The sequence below is a fragment of the Papio anubis genome, chromosome X, assembly GCF_008728515.1.
Source record: "Papio anubis isolate 15944 chromosome X, Panubis1.0, whole genome shotgun sequence".
Taxonomy (NCBI): domain Eukaryota; kingdom Metazoa; phylum Chordata; class Mammalia; order Primates; family Cercopithecidae; genus Papio; species Papio anubis.
The window spans coordinates 44,144,520-44,168,122 of NC_044996.1; the positions used below are offsets into that span (position 1 = coordinate 44,144,520).

Below are 23,603 nucleotides of genomic sequence, written 5' to 3' on the forward strand. Positions count from 1 at the left end.
TGGTTCAATTGAAGATACAGAGGTTCAATTTTAAAGGTTAACACAGATTGCAGGTAACTCTTCCTCTTGTCATTCAACTGTGCAGTTCCCAGCCCTTTCCTACCAGACTTATGTGTGCCACTTCAAAAATCAAGGAATAGAGAATTTGACCCATTTAAGCATCAGACTCATAAATTATACATAGGCATGTGATCTGCTCACTCTCTACTATTATTGCTTTCTGGGATCCCTCTGCCATTAATTTTACCTGCACAAAGAAGGATGCCATTCAGGATAGTATCACAAAAAGAGCCACTCCTGAGAGTCAGCAAGGTGGGATGCTGTCCTAGGTCTGCTATTGACTTTTTTTAATGTTAGATTTTTATAAACAATAATTCTTGTAACTAAACAATTGACTAGCTGTATGATATTAGGAAACTTATTTTATCTTTTTTTGGTCTTACTTTTTTGTCTATAAAGTGAGGGTCCCAGATTAAGTTATGACTGGCATTCTTTCTTGCCCCATCTATAATTTTAATCCTCTCTAGGAGATGGAAGCACCTTTATAATTTTTTGGTGCTACATGGTGGTTAAACAAGGTACCAACCCTGAACTAAAAAAGAAAAAAAGTTCAGAAGGATAGGGAAAATCAATCAACCTCATGTTTACAGGGTTCAACTCATACGGTTCTTTTCTTAGGAATAAAAAAGAAAATTCAGATAAGCTCTGTGCTATATCATGAGTATTTTGTTCATAACTTTTCTTTCCTAATCCTTTCACAGAGAGGAAGTCGTGCCAGTGTAAGCTTCCAGATTACCTCAGAGGTCCAAAGTGGGAGGTTCCCAAGACTCTCCTTTTCTTCAGGCAGTCTAACTCCAGCTACCTATGAAAACTCCAACATAGCGATTTATGAAGTAAGATATTTAACAGCTGTCTAATCTACTGCTTTCTTGGATTTTAAAATGAGGCAATGATTTAGTAATTAGTCTTTGGGTAAAAATACTGGGGCTTTTGGCAAGTCTTTCCAGTTGGGTGTCTGTGTTTGCTTATGGACTTGTTTAGTTGACATTCTTGGCAATTATTTTCCTCAGCAACAAATCTACTTATTTATAACTTCACTGGTCTTTCAACTCCATATATTTACTATGCATGTAGAAAAAAGTTCTTGAGACCCAAACATTTAAATGTGTCACTCACTCCAGAAGATATATAGATAATAATAGAAGAAATGACTCCCTGAGTCTATTGTTTGTAATGAGATGTCTAGAGACATGCGTGTGCACGGCAGAGTTTGGGGTACCCTTCTCTTCAAATTCTAGTTGTTCTTCCTGTACTTGTACTTCTGATATTGAGACTTTAAAAATTATTCAGTTATTTATTTTTCTTCACCTGTTCTGCCTCTTGGAGTAACAGGTTACTTTCTGCTGCTGAAAATAGAAATCCTTTTCATTCCACTGAGGTTTCTGTCTTTCAAGCTTTAAGAGGCCACCCTGTACCACCTGATCTAAGATACTAGAATTTGGCAACCAGAACAAATCTTGCATCAGAGAGATGAACTGTTTCTTCTCAGCATGAATGAGTTAAGCAGGGGGTAAAAGGGAAACTAGACTACCTTTCTGTTCCTTCTAAGTGAGGCCTTCTCAGTGTGGTTTCCTTGTTTTGTTTGAAGATACTCCCAAGAGCAGCAAACACTCTCAACTTCAACAGTAACTACAAAGAAAGTCCAAAACAGGACAGAATGAGTTTTTAGATTGTCAACCACATTGGATTTTTCAAATGAATACTCTTCTCCATTAGATAAATAATTGACAGGGACCTTACTATGGTTTGAATGTGTCCCTCTCAAAATTCAGGTGTTGAAACTTAATGGCCAATGTGATGGTATAAATAGATGGGGTCTTTAGAAGGTGATTAGGCCACGAAGGCTCCTCTCTCATCAATTGAATTAAAGCCCTTATAGAAGAGGCTTCATGCAGTGTTTGGCTAATTTGCCCTTCCATGTTCTGCTCTGGGAGGACACAGCATTCCTCCCTTCTGGAGGGTGCAGAAACAAGGCACCATCTTGGTAACAGAGAGCAGCCCTCACTAGACAGCCGAACCTGTTGGCGCCTTGATCTTGGACATCCCATCCTTCAGAACTGTAAAAAATAATTTTCTGGTCTTTATAAATTACCCAATATTAACAGGCTAAGACAGAAATTGGTACCAGAGCAGTGAGTTGTTACCAAAAAAATACCTAAAACTGTGGAAGTCGCTTTGGAACTGGGTAATGGGGAGAGGCTGGAACACTTTTGAAGGGAGTGCTGGAAAAAGTCTTGATTGCTGAGAATGGAGTGGTAAGGGAAATTCTGTTGAGGATTTGGAAGAAGAGATGAACTGTACGGAAAGCCTGATTCTTCTTAGAGATTACTTAAGTGGTCGTGAACAGATTGACCACATTGGTAAAAATATGTACGTTAAAGACCATTTTGAGGAAGTCTTAGATGGAAATGAGGAACGAAGTTGGAAAAGAAGCCATTCTTTTTATAAATTGGCAAAGAACTTGGCTGAATTATGTCCATATTCTAGGACCCTGTAGAAGGTAGAATTCGTGAGCAATGAATGAGGATTTTTGGTGGAAGAAATCTCTAGACATCTAAGCATTCAGGGTGCTGCATGGCTTTTCTTAACTGCTTATAGTAAGATGCAAAAAGCGATAAATGACTTAAAGACAGAATGCATTTTTTTTAAAAAAACAAGGGAAACAGAACATATAGAGTTGTAAAATTCTCAGTCTTGCCATGTGAAGAATGAAAAAGCGTGTTTAGGAGAGAAAACCAAGAGTGTGACAAAAAAAAAAAAAAAGTTTGCTAAGGAGATTGGTATGGATAGAAGGAAGCCAGATGCTATTCATCAAGATGACGGGAGAATGGGAGAATGACCCCAAAGACATTTTGGGATCTTCAAAGCTGTCATGCCCTTTACAGGCCCAGAGAGCCAGGGCCTTGAGCGTCGAACTGGTTTCAAAGTAGAGGCCCAGGACACTGATGCGGTCCAGGGCACCTGTGAGATCCCAGGGCTTGCCGCCTGGGGCTGACTCAAATCTCTGCTTCCCATGTTTCAGTGCAGGGCTCTTTGACCTTCCCAGTTCTGACTCAGGTGGTCCAAGATGTGGCTTGGCCTACTGCCCTGGAAGATGCAAGCCATAAATCTTGGTAGTACCCACGTGGTGCCAACTTTGCAGGCTCTCAGAGTGCAAGAGGTATGGAGGCATGGATACATCCATCTAGATTTCAAAGGATGTCTTGGACAGCTTCAGCACCCAGGCAGAGACTTGCCACAGGGGCAGGGCCACTGCAGAGAGTCCCCACTGGAACAATACCCAGTGGAACTGTGGGGTCTGGGCCACCACAAAGCGTCCTTACTAGGGCAGTACTCAGCAAAACTGTGGAGTCAGGGCCACCACAAAGATCCTCCAGTAGCATAGTGCTTAGTGGGGCTTTGGGGCACGGCCACCCTTGACACCCCAGACCTGTAAAGCCACCAGAATGCAACGCCAGTCTGGGAGAGCTGCAGTCATACTGACTCCAACCTGTGAGAGCTGTGGCATGGGTTGCACCCAGTTAAGCCATGAAGGTGGAATCCACTGGGGCCTTTGGGGCCCAACACCCACCCCAATGTGTCTGGGAATTGGAACATGGAGTCAAATATTATTCTCAAGACTTAAGACTTAATGTTGTTTGTTTTGTTGGATTTTGGACTTACTTTGGACCTGTTACATCTTTCTTCTTGCCTACTTCTGACTTTTGGAATAGAAATGTCTATCTTGTGCATATCCTACCATTGTATTTTGGAAGCACATGATTTGTTTGATTTCACAGATTGATGTGATGATATTAAGAGCTAATTAGGCCACAAGGGCTTCTCCTTTGTGAACGATATTAAGGCTCTTATAAAAGAGGCTTAATGCAGCCTTCAGCTAGCTTGCTGTTCTGTGTTCTGCCATGTGAAGACATAGTGTTCCTCCTCTTGGGAGGATGTAGCAACAAGGCATCATCCTGAAAGCAGAGAGCAGACCTCACCAGACCACCATACCTGCTGGTACCTTGATCTTGGACATCCCAGCCTCCAGAACTATGAGAAATATATTCCTCTCTTTATAAATTACCCAGTCATAGGAATTCTGTTATAGCAGCACAAATGGACTATAGGCCTTCAACACCAACATTAGCATGGTGTATGTTTGTTCAGCCTATGTGAGGGCTTTGACTTAAATTAGTGGCAGAAACCTCTGGATCTTGCTTTGGACTTAATTCAATCAAAGAGGAGAACCGCTTCAAATGTAAACTTGAGGTATTGGGGAATTGTCAGCTCTACTCTCTCAAAGACCTAAGATAGGGTAACCAGATGGCTCTTGAATGTCAAATGGAATGAACTGATGGCTTTAGAAATGTATTGACCCCTCTGGGATTCTGAAGTAAATCTCCATAACCTTGGTTTTTATCTGTAAAATGAAGGGTTGAACTAAATTCTCAACCTTGGTTGCTTACTGGAATCTCCTTGGGGAAATTTAAGAAATACCTGCTCCCAGGCCCCACCCTCAGCAATTCTGATTCAGCTGGCATGAGGTGGGGCCAGGTATTGGTATTTTTTAAAAGTTCTCTGATATGTGCAGCCTGGGTTGAGAATTGCTGGTCTAACAGACCTCTAAGGCCTTTTCTGGCTGAATATGCTATCATTCTCTGATTCTGTGGAATAATTTATGTGTTAAATTGTGGTGTGTTTTATTTGGTGGGGTTGGAAGGTTATAGTGTAGAATTGAGAAGGGGAAAAAAATTAACATCTGTATGTAACTGGCCTTTAACAGTCTGTCAGGTATTTTCTCATTTTGGAAGGAGGCAGAGAGCTAAGAATGACTATTGGTCAGTCAGATCATGAGTATTTTTAAATGGTGTAGGCCAAATGGGGACTTTATTTTTACAAAAGGAGGGTGTTATGAGAATAATACCTACACGGTGAAGTCAACATTAGGCTGATGGCACAGTGTGAAGGAAGGCAGCTGAGGCTAGAAAACTGCCCTGACTAAAGAGGACTGACTAAAGAGGTTAAAGAGGACTCAAAGAGGGGACATAAGCCAATAGAATTAACAGATGAAACAAAGACGTAGTGTGTCTTCTGAAACAGTACTCTATTAGGAATGTTTTAAAGAAGACTCATTGTCTAGTTTCTGTTTAAAATAAATCAGATTTTCATAAGAATTGTCATTGGAAGACCTGGAATTTCCAGATAAGGTGCCTGGAGTAGCAGATATCTAATAGCAAAAGACAGGTTTCCCTAGGACATGCTATCACATTGTACTACACTCACAAATTCATACTTTATTTTACACACAGATGCATAACCTTTGGAATTGTGTGGGAAAATCAGCCCTCATTTCACAGATAGCCTTTGAAATGTGAAAGGAAAGCCAGATGAGCTGACTTCCAGGCAGAAAGAGCTGTGAATGGCAGATGCAGTGGGGACATGTCATGATCTGCTCTAATAGTTACAGTCTGGGTGAGACGAGGTGTGGTGGGCAGCAGTGTAACCCTGACACATTCAGAGAGAACCCACTGAATTCATCTTCCCTCTTCATTTTCTGACTACTTTTTCCTCTTTGCTTCTCCCTGTGTTTTCCTCTTTGTCTCATCTTTCTCTCTCTCCATTCATCTCTCTTTCTCAGAGCATTTTTTCTGTCTTCTCACCTTCTATATCCCTTGTAACTCTCTCCCTGCCCCCTCCCTTCCGTCAACCATCTTTTCTTTCTTATCACAGAATCACAGATCATCAGAGCTAAAAAAAAATCATCTAGTAAGTCCAGAAATCATCTAGTAAGTCCAGCTTTGTCAGTGAGGAAACTGAGGCTCAGGCAGATTGAGTGGCTGTTCTAAGGCCACCCTTGAGTTTGAAGCAGAGCCAGGTCTAGGATCTAGTGCTCTTTCCCCTTATTAATACACCATGGCTTTAGTTCAAAACTGATGGACATTAAATTACTTCTAAAAAGTTAAGTGAATAGAGTTTGATGTTTCTTGCTCTTAATTAAAAAGCGAGTGATGAGTGAAGTATTTTATCATTCTCTCTTAGAAGAAAAAAACAAAACAAATAGTGCATGTGTGGTGAAGATAAAACTTGCCCATTTCCTCCCTTTTCCTCATTATTCATGAAGTAGAATGCACACAGACTCAAAAATTTGCTTACAAACTTTGTGAGAATTATTTAAATCTTAAAACAAACACACAAAAATCTCCCAAACCAAAGAAACCCCAACGAGAGGAAAGAGCAACAAAGTAGGAGATGGAAGACCTTGGGTCAACTGTGGCTCTGTTACTACCTAGTTTTCTGACCTTGGGATAATCACTTAATCTCTTAAGTTTTCAGTTTCTTTATCAAAATATGAAGGGATTGTGTTAGGGATACCTAGGACCCTTTCCAGCTCTCACATTTGTTGATTTGGCAGGAAAAAGCTCTGCTTAGCTGCTGGTGGCAGTTAATAAGCCAGACAGAAGGTTAGCCCATGTTTGCAATAGGGCTGGCTCTAGGAAGAAGGTATGGGGTACCAGGTGTGAGGCAGAGTCAGGACTGTGCGTACTGATGTTCAGGTTGTGCTCTGCAAAGGGGAACTACATCTAAGAGGGTAATATTCACATTGTAACATATGCCAACTTATGTGTGAGTGGTACCAAAGTGGGCACAGAGATTCTGGCTTCCCAGCCTAGTTCTGGAATGAGGTGGTAGAAGAGCCTTCTCACATCTACATCTATACTGGCACTCCCAGCTATGCACATACACAGTCACTGGTAAACTCATGTGTAGCTGGGTATGTACTATCTTGACTATTTTCCAGAAGTTTCTTGAGGTTGCTTTTCTCTCCTGCCTAATATTCTCAGAGGACCAATTTTGACTTCTCACCCCAACTCCTAATGCCTGACTGCAAAGCTGACAAAGAGGCCTCACTGGGCAGATAGAATTTGGTGATGTGCAGAGCATCCATGCTGCTAGTGGAATGTGCTCCCTGGTGTCTGGGGGATGTGTCCATAAATGAGAGTATGGTATGTGTATGTATACAGCCAGGGTGTGCTGCCTAACATCACAGGGCTGCCACAGGCTGTATGATAATATACTCACAAAGTTAAGATTTTTTAAATTTGAGAGAAAATACCCTTTCTAACTAGCACAAAAGTGCCATAGTGGCTAGCAGTGACCGTGGGCTCAGTAACATAACTGCAAAGGCGCCGGGAAGGCTTTTTTGTTCACTAGTCTTTCCCACACGTTGGTTGATTCCATGAATTTTCAGTTAGAGTTTTATTCTTTCAGCTTAATGTTTAGCCTTTGGTCCCTCTAAAGGGCAAAGTTCTCTGAAGGGTAAAACTTCAAGCTTGTGTCAGGCCCTCCTGACTTCTGTGAATGAGTTTTAGATCCCTGACTGAGAGCAGATTTTGATGAAAGAAACTTAGTAAGAGGTAAGTGAAGAGAGTATGAGTGAGGAGAGTTCCATAAATATGAGGAAAAGGCAAAGGCTGGGATGGTGGATCAAAAACTTTCACCTGTATTAGAGTCGCGTGGAGGACTTGTTAAAACACAGATTGCTGGACCTCACCCTACAATTTCTGATTTCGTTAAGTGTTGGGTGGGGCTTGAGAACTGGCCTTTCTAACCAGTTTACAGGTGATGCTAATGCAGCTGGTCCAGGGACCACACTTCGAGATTTAGTGGATCGAATGCTTTGACCATTCTGCTGCAGGCAGGCACTGATCCGGGACTACCCTTCTGAACTCTCTGGGAACTGAGCCTGGCCAGTGCATTTGTTGGGTTTTGTTTGTTTGTTTGTTCGTTTTTTCCAGCTGCTGAAGGTCTCGGAGGGCTATTTCTTAGTTAAAGGGCTTTGAGCTCCTTGGGTAGTAAATGATAATACAAAGTGCTGACAACTAACTCAGAAGCCTGCAGCTTCCATTAGCCTTTGCCTCTGGCAGGTTTCCAGATGCACTGCCATAGCCAGATATATTCCTTGATAAGAGAGTGGTTACACTGTTTTTTTTTTTTTTTTTAAAGACAGAGTCTTGCTCTGTTGCCCAGGCTGGAGTGCAGTGGCGCCATGTCCACTCACTGCAAGCTCTGCCTCCCAGGTTCATGCCACTCTCCTGCCTCAGCCTCCTGAGTAGCTGGGACTAAGGCGCCCGCCACCACGCCCAGATAATTTTTTGTATTTTTAGCAGAGATGGGGTTTCACTGTGTTAGCCAGGATGGTCTCGATCTCCTGACCTCGTGATGTGCCCGCCTTGGCCTCCCAAAGTGCTAGGATTACAGGCGTGCACCCGGCCTGGTTACACTCTTTTATTTTTGGAATTTGACTGCACAGAGCTCTCTGCTTTATTATCTCTACTTGATGACAAGTTGGTGCAGCCCGAAATGGAATCTCCAGGCTATAGGTAATGGATGTGAAATCACTTTGAAGAGTAGAGAGAATTGTGCAAATGTAAGGCATTATTACTATTATGGAGAAGAAAGAATCTATATTTGTATTTTTTAAAATTTGGGTTGGATGGAAACTAAATAGGGCTTTATGACTGATGAATCCTTGAGGCTATGCACATAGAAAAAAATTATCAGGCGCTGGTGTTGAAGTGAAAACAATAAAATAATTGTTGTTTTTAACTTGACAGAAGCCTTAAAATAGCAGTTTTTTACTTAATAAGTCAGAAACAGACTTTTGGAAGACTCTAGATTACTCACATTACTATGGTAGTACATTGAGCATTCAAATAAGAAATGTTTAATCTAGATTTAAGCCAATTGGATTATGACTAAAGCATAAGACAACCCCCCACCCCCCCCACACACAAATGGCCTGTCCCACAAGAGAAAAATGGATCAAGGTAAATGCAGGAAACATTTGCTACACTACATCTCCCACCCTACGTTTCCCTCCACAGATGCCTCAAGGCAGTGGGAATTGCAACCACTAACCATCACCATTAATCACGGGGAACCTGGTGCTACATCACTTAGCTATGAAAAAGTGAAAAATCCTAGCACTTCCTACAGTTAGTTAAGAAAGTCTTTGCAAAGAGTGGTATCATTCCTTTTCTGGAGTCTACATACCTGCAATTGTTTCCCTGTCTTGAGAAACTGTAATTTTTAAGTTTAACTTCTGTGCATGACTTCATTTCAGCTCAGAATACAGAATGTCTGTGAGGTGGAGGGTGGGAGAGAAGGAAAATGTCTATTTGGATTGCTGGTATAGCTATAAACCCTTTATGTGGAAGGGACATTTTTCTAAAACTGCTGGGAACTAAGTTTAACCACTATTCATTCTCCTCCTTTTCTTTCTAGGGTGATTGGGTGTGGCTGAAAAAGCTCCCCCATGGAGATTTTGGAGACGTTAAGTCCATCAAGTCAAGAGCAAGTGATGTGTTCGAAATGGTATGAGAAACCTTCATTTATGTAAATTCCCACTAAAATAAATCTGTTTTCCAAAGTAACTAACATCAGAGCTGTTTAGGAAGACCCCTTAACAAATCAGTTCAGGGAAACTGCAGGGTTGCTACTGGGTTGGTATGATCATATTATGCAATGGCAAAGGTATGTGCTCTGGAGTCAAAGAGACATGAAGCACTCAAATCTCAGCTCTACCATGTAAGAGCTGTATTAACTTGGGCAAGTCATCTAAACTCCCTAAGCCTTAGTTTCCTTATTTATAAAAGGGTTATATTAATGTCTACCCTTTAGGTTGGATGAGGATTTAAAGAGACAATACACGTAAAGCATCTTGTGCATTTCCTGGCGCATAGCTTCTTTATCAAGTGGTAACTATTAGGATTATTATCAAGTAAATATCCCATAATCATTCCAAATCTTCATTTTCCAGTCACTTGGTAATTTCTATTTGAAAAGTGGTTATTTCCCTAGTCCCACTAATTATGTTCAAGGAGACCTTGGATGGCTTGCTTAAGAAAGCAGCCTGTAGATAAGGTAAGGATACTGATGATCCTTCCTAAGCCATTTTAAAATCTTGGCTCCTCCTTGGACTGAGTCCATACAAGACTTGTGAATACTATCTTGGGTTCCTTCAGGTTCGTGAAAGTGGGATTTTAAAAGGCAATCACAGATTGCTGTACATTTATGAAGTGGGCCATTTCAAATCATTCCAACAAATCTGAATGAGGCAACTACTACTTCCAGAGCACTGAACAAGTGAGAAAACAAAGGAAATGGAAGATATGTGGCCTGTGGAAGATAGGACATGTCCTAGAGGTTAGGAAGAGATGTTATGATTTGGTATTTTTCTTTTTTTTTTTTTTGAGACGGAGTTTTGCTTCTGTTGCCCAGGCTGGAGTGCAATGGCACGATCTCAGCTCACTGCAACCTCTGCCTCCCAGGTTCAAGGCGATTCTCCTGAGTAGCTGGGATTCTCCTGAGTAGTTGAGTACTCAGACTCCTGAGTAGCTGGGATTACAGGCACCCACCACCACACCCGGCTAATATTTTATATTTTTAGTAGAGACAGGGTTTCACCATGTCGGTCAGGCTGGTCTGGAACTCCTGACCTCGGTGATCCTCCCGCCTCAGCCTCACAAAGTGCTTGGATTACAGGCGTGAGCCATCATGCCCGGCCAGTTTGGTATTTTTCTTACACGTGATTGTAATGCCCGGAGATGAAGGCAAGATAATGAGACATAAGTCCAAAAGGGGGATCAAGGTCAGAACTAAAATAGACAATTCTACACTGGTTTGATAATCCAGGATGCTAAACAGAAATCTAGGTCCAAATTATGGAGCCAAAACAGGCCAAACCTGGGACAGCTGATACACGAGAAGTATTGACTCAAGGTAGAGTGTGTCCATGACATCTTTTTTGGGGTAGCTTTTAATTTTGACATAATTTCAAATCTACAAAAAGCTTCAAGAATAATTCAAAGATTCAGCAATTATTTACATTTTGCCTAGTTGCTTTTTATTATCTATTTATATATTTATGTACATTATTTTTCTGAGCCATTTGAGAGTAAGTTTTAGACCCTATGCCCTTTTATCTCTAAACACTTCAGTGTGTACTTCCTAAAAACACTACAGTATAATGATCAAAATCAGAAAATTTAACATTGCTACAATACTATTATCTAAACTACTTCCCATATTCTAATTTTACTAATGGTCTTATACAATACAGCTAATATTCCCACAGATCAGTTTCTAATCCAGACTCACACATTTAGTTGGCTGTCATATCTTTTTAGTTGCTTTTAATCTGTAACAGTTTCTCAGATTTTCTTTGTTTTTCTTCATCTTTATATTTTTACTGAATTCAGATAAATTATTTCATGGACTGTCCCTCAATTTGAGTTTGCCTGGGTTCCTCAAGATTGATTTAAACTATGCATCTTCAGCCAGAATACTACAGAAGTTACGTGTCTTTTTCAGTGCACTTTATCAGGAGGCACTTTATGAGGATGATGTTGATCATCCCATTATTAGTGATGTTAACCTGATTACTTAATTTAGGTGCTGTCTGCCAAGTTCCTCCACTGGAGAGTAACTGCTTTTATCTTATTGTAATTAATATATAATATTGGGAGAGATACTTTATGTAAATATCCTGTTCTTCATCAAAGTTTTACCCAATAATTTTGACATCCATATTCCATCATTGTTTCTACATTTACTGGTTGACATTTTATTATAAGAAAGAAGCTTCTCTTCTTCCTCATTTATTTATTCATTCATTTATTTATATCAGTGTGCACATGTGGGTTTTTATTTTATTCAATTAGTATCTATAATATTCATATCAATAAATCTATCTAAAACCATAAATTCATACTAAACTCTCTAATTCTAATCCAGTGCCACAGGGTTAATTCTGTTTTATTTTATTTTATGTTTTACTTTTCCATATTTGTAATTTCCTTCTCCAACAGTGAAGAAATTGCCCTCCCATTATCCTCATGACATCTCTTTATGTGTTCCCTTCACTGACTTGTGTTGCCATGTCAGGTATAGAGTGTAACTCAAACTTAGAGAGAAAGCCAGGATTTTCTAGAATTTACCAATTTACCATGTAGGCGTGCTTTAATGCTTTTTAGTTGAATGCTTTTTTGAAGCTGGAGGTGGATCTGATCATACTGTCACTGTGAGTCCAGCACTGCCTTGACTATTTATACGTGTCTGATCATACTGTCACTGTGAGTCCAGCACTGCCTTGACTACTTATATGTATTCAAGACCTTTGTAACGTTAGGGCTGGGTACCAGGATCCAGATGGAAAGCAGATCTTTCTGAGCCAGATATAGAAAGGAGCAGTGCACAATGGGATGGATGTCCTTGAAAAACAAGCAGCTAGAGTCAGAAGGCCACAGAGCTGATACTTTTCAACATCTTTTAAGATCACAACTTCTGCAAAATTGTGTGCAGAAAAATTAGGCTGTATCTCTTAGTCTCATGTTCTTCCCCAGAATGTGGAACTGATTGGCATGTTCCCTGTACTCCTCTAAAGGCAAATGGAAAGTATCCTGGAGTTCTTTAAAGGAAATTCTCAGTTGTTAGAGATTATCTCTTTCTTTAAGAAATGTGAAGAGGAGTAAACTGCAGTTGCTGTGAAACAAAGTGTTTACTTTGTGAAAAAATATTTGGGGCCATTCTAGAGCCTCTATTGAGAATATTATCTTCCCCGTAGCCACTTCTTCTCCATGGTGGCTGTTATTATGCCTCAGTACCTCAGGATCATGATCATGTGGTGAAATTGTATCCCTTGATTACTGATGATGCTTCCCAAACGATGATTCTCTTGCCTTTGTTAAACACACTCACAAGCTTTTGAGGCTAATGCCACTCTCTGTTTTAGCATCTTCTACACCTCCTGTTACTTCCATCTACTCTCCATATTCACTACCCCTAATTTATTGAATATTTTGGGATATGGATCATGGTCCTCCTCTCTACTCCAAGACCTGCTGTTATGCTGGTGACATCAATTGGACATGGACTGTGGACAACTATATATCTTGACTATTTCATTCTTTGTCATATCGTCCTAATAATCTTCTCTTCCATTCTGCTTTGGTCAAACACTGCTACCATTATATTAATACCTTCTGCTTTTCCATCTTCTATAACTGCTACTGAAAATGCTTCACCTGGCCGGGCACAGTAGCTCACGCCTGTAATCCCAGGACTTTGGGAGGCCGAGGCGGGCGGATCACGAGGTCAGGAGATCAAGACCATCCTAGCTAACATGGTGAAACCCTGTCTCTACTAATAATATAAAAAAATTAGCTGGTTGTAGTGGTGGCTGCCTGTAGTCCCAGCTACTCAGGAGGCTGAGATAGAAGAATGGCGTGAACCCGGGAGGCAGAGCTTGCAGTGAGCCGAGATCACACCACTGCACTCCAGCCTGGGCGACAGAGCTAGACTCTGTCTCAAAAAAACAAAAAACAAAAAACAAACAAACAAAAAGCTTCACCTCCCAAATTATGAATTCATCACACTCTCTGATTATAACCTCCTTTTATCCCAACTGTTCCTATATTTGACTATATCAGGTCTTCCACTCTACTGACCTCTGCTTTCTCCAAACTCACAAGCCCTTGTTTTATTTACTTTATTGTCCAATTCAGATTCTATAATCCATCATTTGAACATGCTCTTATTAATATTTCTGTTTTTTTTGGTCAGACCCACTTGCAAAACTCTAGTTCTGTATGATCCCAACTCTTAACTTTATTTGTGCTTGCACTTAAACAGTCAAATATTATAGCAGAAAGTTATGCAACAAAGTATATTGTTTCCACTATAAATTCATGGTTTCTTATATTTAAATGTCCCTTACTACTACCTCATAATTCCATTATACTTTATTGGTTAATTCACTTCCTACAACCCATACATCAAAGCTTCTCCATTTTCCTTGAAGCTCCAATGTCCTTCTCTTTCTCCATTTTTACTCTGGTCCAAGCTGTCATCATCTCCCACTAGAGCTACTAAGATTGTCTTTTTTTCTTTTCATAGACTTAATTTGTTAAAAAAATTATTTCCATAGTTTTTTGGGGGGAACAGGTGGTAGTTGGTTACATGAATAAGTTCTTTAGTGGCAATTTGTGAGATTTTGGTGCACCCATCACCTAAGCAGTATACACTGAACTCAATTTGTAGTAATTTATCTCTCGCCCCCCTCCCACCCTTTCCCCCTAATCCCCAAAGTCCTTTGTATCATTCTTATGTCTTTGCATCCTCATAACTTAGCTCCCACTTATGAGTGAGAACATACGATGTTTGGTTTTCCATTCCTAAGCTACTTCACTTAGAATTAATAGTCTCTAGTTCCATCCAGGTTGCTGCAAATGCCATTAATTCATTCCTCTTTATGGCTGGGTAGTATTCCATCATATATATAAATATATGTATATATGATGTGATATATATACACATATATACCAATAGATATATACACATATATATCATACGCACACACACACACACACACACACACACACACACACAACAATTTCTTTTTTTTTTTTTTTTTTTTTTGAGACGGAGTCTCACGCTGTCGCCCAGGCTGGAGTGCAGTGGCACGATCTCGGCTCACTGCAAGCTCCGCCTCCTGGGTTCACGCCATTCTCCAGCCTCAGCCTCCTGAGTAGCTGGGACTACAGGCGCCCGCCACCGCGCCCGGCTAATTTTTTGTATTTTTAGTAGAGACAGGGTTTCACTGTGGTCTCGATCTCCTGACCTTGTGATCCGCCCGCCTCGGCCTCCCAAAGTGCTGGGATTACAGGCGTGAGCCACCGCGCCCGGCAACAATTTCTTTATCCACTCGTTGACTGACGGGCATTTGGGCTGGTTCCATATTTTTGCAATTGCAAATTGTGCTGCTATAAACATGCATGTACAAGTATCTTTTTCACATAATGACTTCTTTTCCTCTGGGTAGATATCCAGTAGTGGGATTGAAAACTGAATCAAATGGTAGTTCTACTCTTAGTTCTTTAAGAAATTTCCACACTGTTGGCCAGGTATGGTGGCTAACGGGAGGCCGAGGCGGGTGGATCACGAGGTCAGGAGATCGAGACCATCCTGGCTAACATGGTGAAACCCCGTCTTTACTGAAAACACAAAAACTTAGCCAGGCGTAGTGGTGGACACCTGTGGTCCTGGCTACTCAGGAGGCTGAGGCAGGAGAATGGCATGAACCTGGGAGGTGCAGTGAGCCGAGATCACGCCACTGCACTCCAGCCTGGGCGACAGAGTGAGACTCCATCTCTATGGGTTGGTCAGGCTGGTATAAAAAAAAAAAAATCTCCATACTGTTTTCCATAGTGGTTGTAGTAGTTTACATTCCCACTAGCAGTGTAGAAGTGTTCCTTGTTCGGCTGGGCATGGTGGCTCATGCCTGTAATCCCAGGACTTTGGGAGCCCGGGGCAGGTGGATCACCTGAGGTCAGGAGTTCGAGACCAGCCTGACCAACATGGTGAAACCCTGTCTCTACTAAAAATACAAAAATTAGCTGAGCGTGGTGGTGGGCGCCTGTAATCCCAGCTACTCTGGAGGCTGAGGCAGGAGAATTGCTTGAACCCGGGTGATAGAGGTTGCAGTGAGCCAAAATCATGCCATTGAACTCCAGCCTGGGTGACAAGACTGAAACTCCATCTCCAAAAAAAAAAAAAAAGTGTTCCCTGTTCACTGCATCCACTCCAACATCTAGATTTAATTTTTTGGAACTGTTTTGGGTTCACAGGAAATTGAGCAGAAAGCACAGAGAGTTCCCATCTATCTCCTGTCCCCACCCATGCACAGCCCCCCCAACTATTAACAGGGTGGCTGATTGATTATAATAATGAACTTACACTGACACATCATTATCACCCAAAGTCCATAGTTTACATTGGGGTAAACTCTTGGTGTTATATATCTTGCGAATTTTGACAAATGTATAATGGCATGTATTCACCATTATAGCAACATACAGAATAGTTTCAATCCCCTAAAAATCCTCTGTGCTCCACCTGTTCACACCTGTCTCCCCCTAACCCCTGGCACCTTGCAACTGTCTTTTAACTATTCTAATCACATCCACTCTCAAATCCATTCTTCACATTGCAAACTACTCTTTTCAAAATTGAGTCCGATTTTATCACTGCTTAAATCTCTTTAGTAGATTCCTATTGTTCTTTCCTTTGTGTGGAGATTTCAAATTATAGATTCAACTTCTTTAATAGATATTGGACTATTCAAACTTTCTATTTCTTCTTGTGCCAGTTTTGGTAAGTTATGGCTTTAAAGGAAGTTGTTCATTTCATATATGTTACCAAACTTATTGGCACAAAGTTGTATATATAATATGCTCAAGCTATCTTTTAGATATCCTTAGGATCTGTAACGATGTTCTCCGTTTCATTCCTGATACTGATAATTTATGTTTTTTTCTTAATCAGCATTGCTAGAGGATATTAATTCTATTCATATTTTCCAAATATCAACTTTGAACTTTGTTGATTGTTCTCTATTGTATGCCTGCTTCTGTCCCATTGATTTATATTCTTCTTATTTTTTTTATATTCTTATCTTTTTTTTTTCCTTCCTTCTACTTACTTTGTATTTAATTTGTTGCTCTTTTACTAGTTTTCTGAGTTGGAAGCTTTGATGGTTGATTTTAACCTTTCTTATTTTCTAATTTAGTCACCTACAGCTAGAAAATCTCCTCTAAGCACTGCTTCAGCTACAATCCAGAAATTTTTCTTTTTTTCTTTTTTGAAAAAAACCCACTTTTTGTAATCCCAGCACTTTGGGAGACTGAGGAAGGATGATAGCTTGAGCCTAGGAATTCAAGACCAGCTTGGGCAACATAAAGAGACCCCATTGCTACCAAAAAAAAAAAAAAAAAAAAAAAAAAAAAAAGGAAAGGAAGAAACACATGCAAAATAAACAAAATAGTATAACATTTATGTGTACAAAACTCACCTTCAACAATCATCATTATCCTATATTTTTTCATCTATACCTTCACCCATTTCTCACATCCCTAATTTTGTGGTAGTTATTATTAATTTTCAATTCTGTATTTCAAGGTGCAGTTACACACATTGAAATGCCCATATCATTTCTCTCTAATTTTGATAAAATGACATACCCATACAATCTAGACTTCTATCATGATATAAAGTAGGGATTAGCAAATTATGGCCCATAGCCTGTTTTTACAGTCTGGAAGCAAAGAATATTTTCTACATTTTAAAAAGGGTTATGAAAAAATAAAACAACAGAAACCATGTATTATCTGCGAAGCCCAAGTTATCTATTATCTGTAGTTTTATAGAAAAAGATTGCTGACCCCTGATATAAAACATTCCCTTCTCTCCAGAATTTCACTTGTGTCCCTTAGTAAATTTGTGTTCACCGAAAACCAGAGGCAACCACAGTTCTGTTTTTCTGTTTGTTTGTTTAACTTGCATTAATTTTGCTTGTTCTAAAACATCATATAAGTGGAAACAGACAACAGAAAGATTGTGATATTCATCCATGTATAAGTAGCTTGTTCCTTTTTATTGCTAAGTACTATTCCATTGCATAAATATAGCACAATTTAATTATCCATTTTACCGCTGATGGACATTTGGGTTGATTGCAATTTTGGCTATTGTCTATATAAATGCAATGGATATTCTTGAACCAGTCTTTTTATGGACACATATTTGAATTTCTCTCGAGAATTTCTCCTAGAAATACCAGGAAGGGAATTTCTAGGTTAAAGAGTAGTGTACACTTAACTCTATAACACCCTGTGAAATATTTTCTCATTTTACTTTCCTGCACACAAGTTATGAGAATTCCCTTTGATCTACATCATTGCCAATATTTGATGTTGTCAATTTAATTTTAGTCATTCTAGTGAGTTGATGAGGTTCTCTCATAGTGTTTTTTATTTTTAATTGTGCTAAAAAGGCATAAAATTTACCACCTTAAAGTGTACAGTTAAGTAGTGTTAAGTATATTCACATTGTTGTACAGCATATCTCTGGAACTTTTTCACCTTGAAAAACTGAAACTCTGTACTCATTAAACAACACTCCATTTCCTCCTTCCTGAAGTTCCTGGTAAACACCATTCTATTTTCTTTTCCTATGAATTTTCACTACTTTGTATATCCTGTATAAGTAGAATTATACAGTATTTGTCATTTTGTGACTCACTCATTTCACTTAGCATAATGTTTCATTGTGTTTATAAAATATGTTTTCTATTCAGGTATAATATAAAATAAAATGTACACATGCTAGATGTTCTGTTCAATGAATTTTGACAATTGCATGTATCTATGTAACCATTCTCCAAAAAAGTTACTAATATGTTCATTACACCAGAAAGTTCATTTGTCCTCCTTTTCAGTAATTTCTCCTATCCCATAGGCAATCACTATTCTGATGTCTATTAAAATAAATTAATATTTTTTTCCTGTTCTTTGATTTTATGTAAATGGAATGATACAGTATCTTGTGCCTGCCTTCTTTCTGTTAGCACAATGCTTTTTAAGATTAACTTATGATTTTGCATATACCTGTAGGTCACTTTTTAAATTGCCAGTAGTAGTTTGTTTTATGACTATATCACAATTTCTTTATCATTCTCCTGTTGAACATTTGGCTTGATTCTAATTTTTTTATTTTTTTATTTTTATTTTTTATTTTTTATTATTATTATACTTTAAGTTCTAGGGTACATGTGCATAACGTGCAGGTTTGTTACATATGTATACTTGTGCCATGTTGCTGTGCTGCACCCATCAACTCGTCAGCACCAGAAGAGTTTTTTTGACGATTTTATGAATGAGGCAACTATAAACATTTTTTGTTATGGTAAAAAAATCACATAACATAAAATTTACCATCTTAACCATTTTTAAGTATACAATTCAGTAGTGTTAAGCATATTCACATTGTTGTGAAACATATCTCCAGAACTTTTTCATCTTGCAAATCTTAAGCTTTTTCATCTTGCAAATCTGATCTTGAAAATATCCCCATTTCTATTTCCAACAGCCCCTGGTAACTACCACTCTTTCTGTTCCTATGAGTTTCACTACTTTAGATATCTCATGTAAGTATAATCATATAGTATTTATGTTTTTTGACTGTCTTATTTCACTTGGCATAATGTCCTCAAGGTTCATTCATGTTGTAGCATGTGACAGGATTTCCTTCTTTTTTAAGACTGAGTAATAGTCCATTGTATGTTATGCATTTGTTTATTGTTAAATGTTTGGGTTACACCCACCTCTTGGCTAACGTGAATAGTGCTGCTAGGAACATGGTTGTAGAAATACTTCTTTGAGACTGTGCTATCAATCCTTTTGTACATATATCTGGAAGTAAGATTGCTGGCTAATGTGAAGGTTCTATTTTTAATATTTTTAATAAACTTTCATACTGTTTTCCATAGCAGTTGCACCATTTTACAATCCCACCAACAGTGCACAAGTGTTCCAATTTCTCCACATCTTTGCCAACACTTATTTTCTGTAGCCATCATAATGGGGTTAAGGTGATATCTCCCAGAGGTTTTGATTTGCATTTCTCTATTAATTAGTGGTGGTGGCCATCTTTTCATAGAAAACTATAAAGATTTTTATATATGTCTTTTGTGAACATATATTTTCACTTCTCTTGAGTAGATACATAAGAATAGAACTGGGTCATAGAGTAGTTGTATGTGTAGCTTTATATGAAACATCCAAACTGTTCTCCAAATCGGTTTTGGCATTTTACGTTCCCATCGGAAAAGTTCCAGTTGCTCTAAATTCTTAATAACATTTGTCTTTTTGATATTTGCCTTTCTAGTATGAAATGGTATCTTATACTCTAATTTGCATTTTCTTGATGACTAAAATTGTTGAGCACCCTTTTAACGTGTTTACAATTCACTTGTATATCTTCTTGTGTGAAGAACCTTTTCAAGTTTTTGCCCATTCTTAAACATTGGGATTTTTTTGTATTTTTATTTTTAAATTACAGACATTCTTTATGTATCCTGAATAGCCTTTGCTGAACTATTTATTTTGTAATTATTTTTCTCAATTTGTGGCTTGTCTATGATGTCTTCTGTTGAGCAACATTTTTAGTTTTAAGAATTGTCCAATTTATCATTTTATTTTCCCCTCCAACTTCCCTCCCTTTCCCCCTTCTTCTCCCTTTGTCCTCCCCCTTTGTCCCTCCTACTTTCTTTCTCTTTGTCTTTGTCTTTCTTTCTTTCTTTCTTCTTTCTTTCTTTCTTTCTTTCTTTCTTTCTTTCTTTCTTTCTTTCTTTCTTTCATGTACAGCCTTCCTTCCTTCCTTCCTTCCTTCCTTCCTTCCCCTTCCTTCCTTCCTTCCTTCCTTCCTTCTTTCTTTCTTTCTTCTTTCTTTCTTTCTTTCTTTCTTTCTTTTCTTTCTTTCTTTCTTTCTTTCTTTCTTTCTTTCTTCCATCTTTCTCTTTCTCTTTCTCTTTCTCTCTCTCCTTCCTTCCCTCCTTCCTTCCTCCCTCCTCCTTTCTTTTCCTTTCTTTCTTTCTTTCTTTTCTTTCTTTCTTTCTTTCTTTCTTTCTTTCTTTCTTTCTTTCTTTCTTTCTTTCTTTCTTTCTTTCTTTTCTTTCTTTTCTTTCTTTCTTCCTTTCTTCCTTTCTTCCTTTCTTCCTTTCTTTCTTTCTTTCTTTCTCTCTCTCTCTCTCTCTTTCTTTCTTTCTTTTCTTCTCTCTCTCTCTGTCTCTCTCCCTCCCCCCAGTCCAAGATTCTGGGTTTAAGCCTATGATCCATTTTGAATTACTTTTTGTGTACAGACTGAGACAATGATTAAGGTTCAGTTTTTGCGTATAGATACCCAGGGTTCCAGTAACAATTGTTTTTAAAAAGCTTTCCATTGAATTAATGTTGTAACTTGGAGAAAAATTAACTGACTGTGTATGTGTGCATATATTTTTGGAGTCTCTGTTCTGTTTCCTTCACTCATTAGTGTAACCATAATGCCAATATCACACTCCCTTGGTTCTCATAACTATAGAGTACCTCCTAAAGTCAGGTGGTGTAAGCCTCTAACTTTTTTTTTTCAAGATTGTTTTGGACATTGTAAATTCTTTAAATTTAAAATAAATTTTGAAATCAGCCTGTCTATTACTTCCACAAGGCTTTCTGTAAGTTTTGATGGGGATTGCAATGAATTTATAGAGACATTTAGGCAAAATGGATGTCTTAACAATACTGAGTCTTTCAGTCCATTAATGGGGTATATGTCACCATTTATTTAAGTTTTCTTTACTTTTTTCTTATCAAAGTTTTGATACTATTATACAAGTTGAGTAGAAATGGTAACAGCAGACATCTTTGCCTTGTTCCTGGCCTTAGAGGAAAAAGAATCAATGTTTTATTTTTAGGTTTGATGTTACCTGAAAGTTTTCCACATTTCTGCATTTCTGTGATTCTTTTAATCATAAAGAGGTTTTATATTTATATTGCTACCTATTGCAATTATTCTATGGTTTTGCTCTTTCATTCTGTTAACGTGGTGAATTACATCATTTTTAAAAGAAATATTAAGCACATCTTAATATTCCCAGGATGAATTCCACTTGGTCACGATAGATTATCTTTTTAATATATTGGTAGATGATATTTGCTAATCTTTTAAAAGAATTTTTGCATCTATGTTTTTAAGAAGAATTAGTCTATACTTTTAATGTTTGTCAGCGTTATGTTTGGCTTCATAAAACAAGTTTGGACGTCTTTGTCTTTTTCTGAGAGTTTGTGTAAGACTGGTATTATTTATTATTAAATTTTTAAATAAATTTCATCAATAAAATCATTTGGTCCTTGGATTTTCTTTGTGGGGATGTTTTTGAAAACAAATTCAATTTCTTTGCTAAATATAGGGCTGTTAGGATTATTATTTCATATTGTGCCAAGTTTAATAAGTTGTGTTTTTCAAGAAATGTCAAATTCGTTATTGACTTTATTAGCATAAAATTGTTTATAAATTCCTTTATAACCTTACTGATATCTGTATGATCTGTAGTGATACCATATCTTTCATTCTAGATATTAATAATTTTTTCTTTTTCTTTTTTCTTGATCAGTCTTCTTAGAGATTTATTAAATTTATTACTTTTGTTTTAAAGAACAATGTTTCGATTTTGTTAATTTTCTCTACATTTTGATTGTTTTCTATTTTTATGATCTCTGCCCTTATGTTATTTCTTTCTGCTTATTTTTGGTTTATTCATTCTTATTTTTTGAACATTCTTTCTTTTTAATTTAAATGACATATTTACATTTAAGCTCCGCTGTAGCTGCATCCCACAAAATTTTATGTTACATTTTCATTGACCTTTCAGCTTGAAATAATTATAATTTCATTATTCTTTTTTGACCCATGTATTATTTTGAAATATATGCTTAATTACCAAATATTTGTAGCCCTTCTGGATACCATAATTAATAGATTTCTCATTTAATTCTGTTGTGGTCAAAGAATATTATCTGCAAATTTAATCTTGAAATGTATCAAAAACATTGGCTATAGCCAAGCATGTGGTCTATGTTGGTGAACATTCCACATACTTTGAAATTAATGCACATTGTACAGTTTTTTGGTGTAGAATCCTATCAATATCAATTAGGTCAAGATGGTTGATAGTGTGATTCAGATCTTCTATATCCTTACTGCATTTTTGTCAATATGTTTTATCAATTACCATAAAATTTTCCTATTTTCTAATTCTGTGAGTGTTTTCTTCAGGTGCATTGAAGTTCTATTATTAAGTACATCTAGTAAATGTTTAACAACAGGCTTTCTGAAAAAGATCCCTAATTTGGAGCATTTCCTGATTTCTGTGCTGTAAGTACCTCCATTGTAACTAATTTGGGACTACCCATGTGATGTCATTGAACACAGAGATGGTAAGAAATATGCAAAATATTCTTCTTATGATCCAGCACATCTTTGCACATATACATTTTATTATTATGTCTTGATTATTTTATCATTATGAAATGTCCCTCTTTATGTCTGATAATACTTATTTTCTTGATTTCTATTTTCTCCAATAATAACATAGCCAATTTAGCTTTCTGATTAGTTTTTGCGTGATTCACTTTTTCTGTACTTTTTCTTTCAATGCATTTGTGTCTTTGGATTACTGTTCATCTTATTTAGGGAGCAGGCATTTGGTTCTTTCTTTTTATCTCCCCATTCTGCAATCTGTCTTCTAATTGAAATGTTTAGGCTACTTACATTTAAGGCACTTATTGACACAGTTGGATTTCTCATCATCTATTTTGCTATATGTTCTCTATTTGACTCATCTATGTCTCTGTTTGTTCCTTTGTTTCCCTTTTCTTGCTTTCCTTTGGGCTAAAAGTGTTTTTCATATATTACATTTTGTTTCCTATATTGGCATTTTAGCAATACATTTTTGCACTTTTTAATGACTGTTCTAGGAATTGCTTAAATGCATCTTGAATTTATCACAAACTACTCAGAATTAATATTCCACTTCTTTACCTAAAACATAGGAAATTTGTAACAGCAGTGTCCCATTTACTAGCCTACTATTCTTTGCTCTATTATTATCATATATATACCTACATTTA

General features: G+C 37.8%; 1 protein-coding gene across 1 annotated transcript in view; it reads left to right on the forward strand.

Moving 5' to 3' along the window:
• GUCY2F (guanylate cyclase 2F, retinal) overlaps window positions 1-23,603 on the forward strand; it is a 122,508-nt gene that overhangs the window by 45,469 nt on the left and 53,436 nt on the right. Inside the window, exons 7-8 of the mRNA XM_009198096.4 lie at window positions 762-893; window positions 9,328-9,417. Coding sequence (XP_009196360.2) covers window positions 762-893; window positions 9,328-9,417 — 222 coding nt within the window. The remainder of the gene's footprint in view (window positions 1-761; window positions 894-9,327; window positions 9,418-23,603) is intronic.